This window comes from Microtus ochrogaster, linkage group LG3 (assembly GCF_000317375.1).
Source record: "Microtus ochrogaster isolate Prairie Vole_2 linkage group LG3, MicOch1.0, whole genome shotgun sequence".
In the NCBI taxonomy this organism is placed as follows: domain Eukaryota; kingdom Metazoa; phylum Chordata; class Mammalia; order Rodentia; family Cricetidae; genus Microtus; species Microtus ochrogaster.
In genome coordinates this window covers 23,465,735-23,472,551 of record NC_022029.1, presented here as the reverse complement: position 1 = coordinate 23,472,551, position 6,817 = coordinate 23,465,735, and the positions used below count along the sequence as shown (strand labels likewise).

The window sequence follows — 6,817 nt, the reverse complement described above, 5'->3', positions numbered from 1 at the left end:
CAGTTCCATTGGTCCTCCTGTCTGTTTTTATGCCAATACCAGGCTGTTTTCAGTACTGTAGCTCTGTAGTAGAGTTTGAAGTCAGGGATTGTGATGCCTCCAGAAGTTCTTTTATTGTACAGGATTGTTTTGGCTATTCTGGGTTTTTTGCTTTTCTATATGAAGTTGTATTTTACTGAAATTTGTTTGGTGAGGTTGTCCTTTTAAACTGACAAAATATCTCAGCTATCAAACTGCATCAGAGATCTTTGAGAAGGACAAAATTTTACTTGAGTTACCGATTAAAAAGCAACAGCAAACTTACTTGGTTGGCACTTAAAATTACTCCTCAGGGTCCTCCATGTTCACTGTAGGTCATATTTGCCTTTTGCTGTTTAGTGCATGGTCTGCCAGACTCCAGAAGTTCCTGAGAGCTAAGACATCTGTAGGAAGGCAAGCCTACCTTGACTTGAGCAGCTAGGCTGTCAATTCCAGTGATTCTGTCCATGTCTGAAGATCTTCAGTTTAGATGAAAGGCAGTTTTACCCAGTGGTCAGCGCTTGGCAGTTGAAGCGAATTGCAGATGGATGTTGTTTTGTGCCCATTTGTCTTCTGTCTTCTTTGGAGGAAATGGAGTGCTGCTGCTAGGAGCCAACCTGTCTCTTTTTGTTATGAAGAGTTTTTTTTTTAATAATTAACTATTTAAATGCCATATTCCCCAGATCTCTGAGCAGTTGAGGGCTGTTTATCAGGTACAGCTACAGTATAGAATCTGCCTGGAGATCTGGGTCTGAGCTTGACTGTACTGACTCTTAACTAAACAGGTAGGATTTACACGTGTAAAAGGACAGAAAGTAGAAAAATTGCTTGCTATAGAAGGTTAACAGCAGAACTGACAATAGTAGAGAACATGTTAATATATTTGAAATGAGGGTTGAATTAAATATAAAGTATTTTTGTAAGAGTTGTAAAAGTCCATACCAGTTTAAAACACGAGTTATTGTTTTGCAGTCTGAAATGAGATGCAATGAACAGACAATTAGAATATTAAGCATATGAGCATTTAAGTTACATGTATGAACACACACAGAGTGAACTGGAATTGGATGAAGTTGATGCTCTTGGTGGGCCCTACCAAAGGCATACCACTGCACAAAGCACACATGTAACAGAGTCAGCAAAAGGAATTTAGAGACAAAAACATAAGTACTGGGGTACCAGGCAGGGTATCCCTCAGTAAAGATGGCAGAACTTGGTCACCTGACCTGGCTTTCAGCCAAGATGGTAGTAAAGTCACCTGACCTCAGTTAAGATGGAGGTAAGGTCACCTGACCTCAGTCAAAATGGCAGAGGTCACATGTTGTTTGTAAAAGCCATAATTTTTTGACCTGCAGGGATTTTAAGTTTAATAATAAGAGAGACCTAGAGGCATGTTCTGCCCTGTGGTTGAGTGGCTATGTCACAAGCTGCAGTGGGGAGCAAAAGGCTGGAATTGAAAACATCCGACTTATGGATCTGACCAATCTTGTTGGCAGAAGTAGCAGCAGCAGGAATAGTTTGAGGAAACACCTTCCATTTGCCTATGCTCTGATAGTAGTTGGAAAGCTCTCATAAAAGTGGAGCCAGTGGAACACCAGAGCAGCGAGGGTAGGAGCTGAAGAAGTAGAGTGTAAGGTCTGGGGTTTAAGAGCCTCTAAAAGGCATTCATCCCAGAGGGGGACAGACATGGAAAGCTTGCTACCTATAGCTGAATCTGAAAACCCGTGAAATGGTGGCACCACAAGACTTGTAATGGGACATTTCCCCCTATAGGCAGGGTGTAAATCAGTGTGAATATTGCAGGAGCTGTGGGAGAGTGCCCTCCCCCTGTGGGTAGGATGCTAAAGCCCAACTGGATCCTGTTAGGGTGAATCAGAAGTCAGAGAGGCCAGAGGCCACTCCGAGTGGCCTTTTTCAGCAAGGGGAAAAAAAAGAAAAAAGAATCTGAGGGACCATGGGCCCCCAGTCACAGGTGGATCAGCCCTGGGCCATCCAAACACAATCTTAGCTAAGGGAAGCAATGCAGAGATGAATGTCAGTGCAGGGCTCAACTCTCAGTGTTTAGGGGTTGCTTCTCCTGTTTCTAGGAACACCAGAAGATTGCCAGGAACTGACCAGTCAAGTCCTCAGGTTTGGAGAAATGGTTAAGCTGACCAGAATGGGGGAATCTCACAAATTGAAGCCAGTTGTGTGCATAGAAATCACGCTGGAGAAATCACACTCAAGCATATGGAACTCATGATTGTTGTGGGAAAAAAAATACCCCAGGAGAGGGGCTTGGGGAGGGAGAGCCTTCTGAATCATGGCACCAATGAAATGGTAAAAATAAAATTGCAGCAGGATCTCTGGCGGCAGCAGCGGCAGAAATTCTTCAGGTCTCCGAGTGGCAGCAGTGGGCAGCAGGTACCCAAAGCAGCCAGTCCTAGGCAGGGAATGGCACAGGTCCCAGAGCAGTGGCAGTGGGCCATGTGGTAGCAGGCAGTGAACAATGGGTCCTGAGAGTAGCTAGTCCCAGGCAGGGATGGCACAGTTCCCCACGTGGCTGCAGCAGGCCATGAGGAGAGACAGACAGAGGGCATACTATGAGACCATGGTGCAGTTCTCCAGAGGTGGCTGGTTCCAGGGAGGGAACCATACGGCAGACAAGAGAGACAGACAGATAGGCCGGCCATGCAGAGTGAGGTTGTATATTTATTTAATGGGTTATGGAAGGGAAGGGGGAAAGGAGAAGAGCAGAGAGAGGGGAACAGAAAGAAAGAGAGTGAGACAGAGAGAAACAGAAAGGGAGAAGTGGGGAGAGGCAGAAGCTGCCTCTTTGAAAGGGAGATGGAAAAGGAAGAAACTCTGGCTGGAAGCTGAATATCAGCTTGCCTTCTTGTCTTCTCTTCCCCCTCAGCCTCCCTCCTTATTGCCTTCCTTCCTTTTCTTCTTCTTTTTCTCAGCCTCTCCTGTGGGGCTGTTCTTAAGTTAAGCCTAAATCCTGGATTTTTTCAGCCTGATATCAGCAGGAGTTTGTTTTCTCCCCACTTGCTCAGGTGCCAGCAGACCCCAAGCAGTTAGTTTTCCTGTGGACGTGCCCCAAAGTGCCCCAATGCATGTAACATCTGATAAGCTCATGTGTCTCCAAAGCTACAGGAACCGGTGGCTGCTTATCTGACCACTGAAACAGCCCAGGCTGGACTTTCGATGACCTTATAAGGTTCCTTCCTCTGGCCCCTGCTGCCTCTGAGTATACGAATGAAGCACCCTCGATATTATTGCCCAAAACTGATGACATTCCACCACATGGACCCAAGAAGCCATTTTTCCTAGAGTAAAAAAAGTCCCTTGCACCCTCTGGATAAGAAAGCTCTCCACTAACACAGCCTCCAGGTTGTTATTCCCCCCATGCACATTGTACAAATGGCTGATCAGGATGCACCTTTGGTCCTGCCCATGGTCTGTCTGTTCCCCTCCCAACCATGCCTGGACAAATCTAGGGTTTGAACCCAGCACTCTCCCTCCTCCTCATCCTCTTCTTCCTCACCCCTCTCCTCCCTTCTCTCTCCTCCTTCGCCAACTCCTTCTTCCAACCTTTCTACTCCGCCTTTTCTTCCTCTTCATTCTCTTTCTAGTGCTTTCCTTCTCTCTGTCTTGCCCCTTTTCTTCATCTTCTTCCTCTTCCTATTGTTTCCTCCCTACTCTCTCTCTCCATCCTCCTTCCCTTACTTGTTCTCCTTTTACCTTCTGCCCCTTTCCACGGCTACCATGTCTTCTGGGTTCTTCTCTTTTCCTTCATCCTTTACTACTTCTCTTCCTCCACTTCTACTGCCCCTCCTTCTTCTGTTCTATCCTCATGTTATCTTCCTCCTCCACTTTCTCCTCCTCCCTTTTATATTCAATTTTTCTACTCCTCCTCTTCCTCCTTTCCTTCTCCTCCTTGCTTTGTCTCTTCTTATATTCCACCCTCTGTTATTTCCCTCTTCTACCACTCCTTCATTTCTCCTTTCTCCTTTTTCCTTCTTCCCTTACTTTTCATCCTCATCCCCTTCTCTATCCTTCTTTCCCTCTTTCTCTTCCTTCTCCCCTCCTCGCCTCTTATTTTTTCCTCCTCTTCTTCTCCCCTCCTCTCCTTTCCTCTTCCTCCTTCTGCTCCCTCATTTTCTCACCTTCCTCTCTCCTTCTCCTCCCTCTTCTCTTCTTTTTCTTCCCTCAACTCCCCTCCTCTCTTCCTCCTCTTTCCTCACCTTCTCTTCTACCTCTCCCCTCCTCTCTCTACTCTCTCTCCTCTCCTTCTCTACCCCACCATTCCCTATTTTTTCTTTCCATCATTCTCTTCATTCTCTCTTCCCTCTCTTCTTCTTTTTCTATCCCTCCTCTCCTTTTCCTCCTCCATATTCTTCTCCACATCCTTCTGCCCCTCTCTCCTTTTTCTCCTCTTTTTCTCCCTTTCTTTTCTTCATTACCCTTCTCTGTCTCCTCCCACTCTTTTCTTCTTCCTCCATTGTCTTCTCTCCCATCTACTTTTCCTACTTCTCCTCCCCATCTTGTCTTCCTTCTCCCATTTCTCCTTCAACTCCTCCTCTTCCTCCTCCTCTATCTCCTCTCCTTTTCTTTGTTCCCCTCCTCTTCTTTCCATCTATTTCTCTCCTCCCCTCACTACCACTCCCTCCTCACCTCCTCCCTCTAGCCTCCCTTTCACTTTATACCCATTCTTCCTTTTCCTTCTTCTCAGTCCTTCCTCTTTTTCTTCCTGTTTCTTTCACTTTTGAAACCAAGGAGTAAACCCAGGGCCTCCTTAGCTATATCTCCAATCCTTATATATTTCTAAACAATTTTATATTTTAAATTATGTGTATGCATATGTTTGGAGTATATCCATTATATTGAACATTTAGCACTAGGAATGAGTGCATGTTATCATATATATGAACACCTAATAGAAACTCATAATGTGTAAGAATAGAAGCACCAACATTCAAGTGATGTTGTCAAATAAGCAACACAAATTCTTTTAGTGAACATTTATTTGTTATTGAAATACTGATAAAGCATTTAATATTTTTATTCCTGTTCACAATAATAAGCAGACTGAAATATTAAACCCTGTTATACTTTGACAATTTTCAAGAACAACTATAATAAAAACAGCAAACACACAAGTGTTTACTGATCCAGGTCATAACAGGGAGTGGTCAGCTGACCTTCACAGGGCTTGGCAACAATACTCAGCAGAAGCCACTTTGTAATTGCTGGCATTAAATAGAGAAGTGGAATTCTCAGCTAGGTATTTAAGGAAATCGTGCAGATACCTAGACACTCGCATAAGACTATGCCTACTAAGGAGGGAATGGGTCAATACAGTCCCAATTTGAGTAAATAATCGTAGGAGGTGTGGAGCCCCATAAACCTGAGACATTGGAATATGAGGATAAGCCAGGTGGATTTCGGCAAACTGGGGCTTTTCAAATTGGCAGAGCAGCTGGGTGCCCAGCATCCTGTTGAAGTACTCTCTTATTCCATATACAAGTTCATCAACAGAATATTCTCTATCATCAGCCTTTCCCTGTGATTTCACAAAAGTGACATAGTCCGCGAGAATAGTATCTACATTCTTCTCAGCAGGGAGTTGGAATAACTGCTTGTGCTTGTTTATCAGTTCCCAGTCCTCAACAAGACATGGCTTAAGTTCATCAGGCAACTTCAACTCAACTCCCATTCTCACCTCCCCTGCCTGCCCAGATTGACCAGCGGTGACAGTCCCAGCCACATTCTGGTGAGGAATCTGTGGAACTGTGCTGGTACCACTGCCAACTCTGTTTTCTTGAATATTCTGCATGTTCTTTGGCACTGGCATGTTAGGTGTGGATCGTGAAGAAGAGGGTTTCTCCACAGGAAAGCTTTTTTCCATGGAGTGATGACCTTTCCCGACAGGGTACCCGCTCTCTACTCTGTTACCTTTCTCAGCAGTGTAGCTGCTTTGAGAAGACTGTTCTTTCTCCTCAGAATGAACTTTCGCAAAACAGATGACTTTCTTTTCCATCTCACCTTTCTCAACAGAGAGTTCTCTCTCTGCAGGGCGTCCTTTCTCAACAAAGTCACCTCTCTCCCCTGTGTGCACTTTCTCTGCAGAGCAGACTCTCTGGGAAGATAGACTTTTCTCTGCAGGATGACTTGTTTGAGGAGGGCAGCTTCCCAGGGCGGATTGATGTTTCTCTGCATGTTGGCTTTTCTTTGGAGCCCTATGTATCCCTGTGGGGCCATCTTTCTCTGCAGAGGGTTCTCTCTGCACAGAGTTACCCCTATCCAGTGAGCGACCCTCCTCCTCAGGGCAGGTTTTCTTTGAAGGCTGACCTCTCCCTGCGGGGCCATCCTTCCCTGCAGAGGGTCCTCTCTGCACATAGTTACCCCTATCCAGTGAGCAACCCTCCTCCTCAGGGCAGGTTTTCTTTGAAGGCTGACCTCTCCCTGTGGGGCCATCCTTCCCTGCAGAGGGTCCTCTCCCTGCCGAGTTACCCCTCTCAACTGAGTGACCCTCCTCTGCAGGGCAGATTTTCTTTGGAGCCTGACCACTTCCTGTGGGGCAAACTTTTGCTGCAAAGGATCCCCTCTCCGTATAATTGGCCCTTTCATCTGCATGACCCTCTTTTCCAGGAGAGGGTCCTCTCTTTGCAGGGATACGGCTCTCAGATGAATGACCCTCTTTGGCCCAGTAGGTTTTGATGGGCTGACCACTCCCTGCAGGGCGATCTTCACCTGCAAAGGGTCTTCCTGCTGCAGAGCTTCCCCTTTCATCTGAGCGACCCTCCTCTGCAAGGTG

At 46.0% G+C, this 6,817-nt stretch overlaps 1 protein-coding gene across 1 annotated transcript; it reads right to left on the bottom strand.

Annotated features, from left to right (window-relative positions):
• Window positions 1–5,203: 5,203 nt before the first annotated feature.
• Window positions 5,204–5,851, bottom strand: LOC101993167 (mortality factor 4-like protein 2). The gene has a single exon (XM_005360642.2). It carries the CDS (start codon window positions 5,834–5,836, stop codon window positions 5,204–5,206), a length of 633 nt encoding a protein of 210 aa, XP_005360699.1. The 5' UTR covers window positions 5,837–5,851.
• Between the last annotated feature and the right edge of the window lie 966 nt (window positions 5,852–6,817).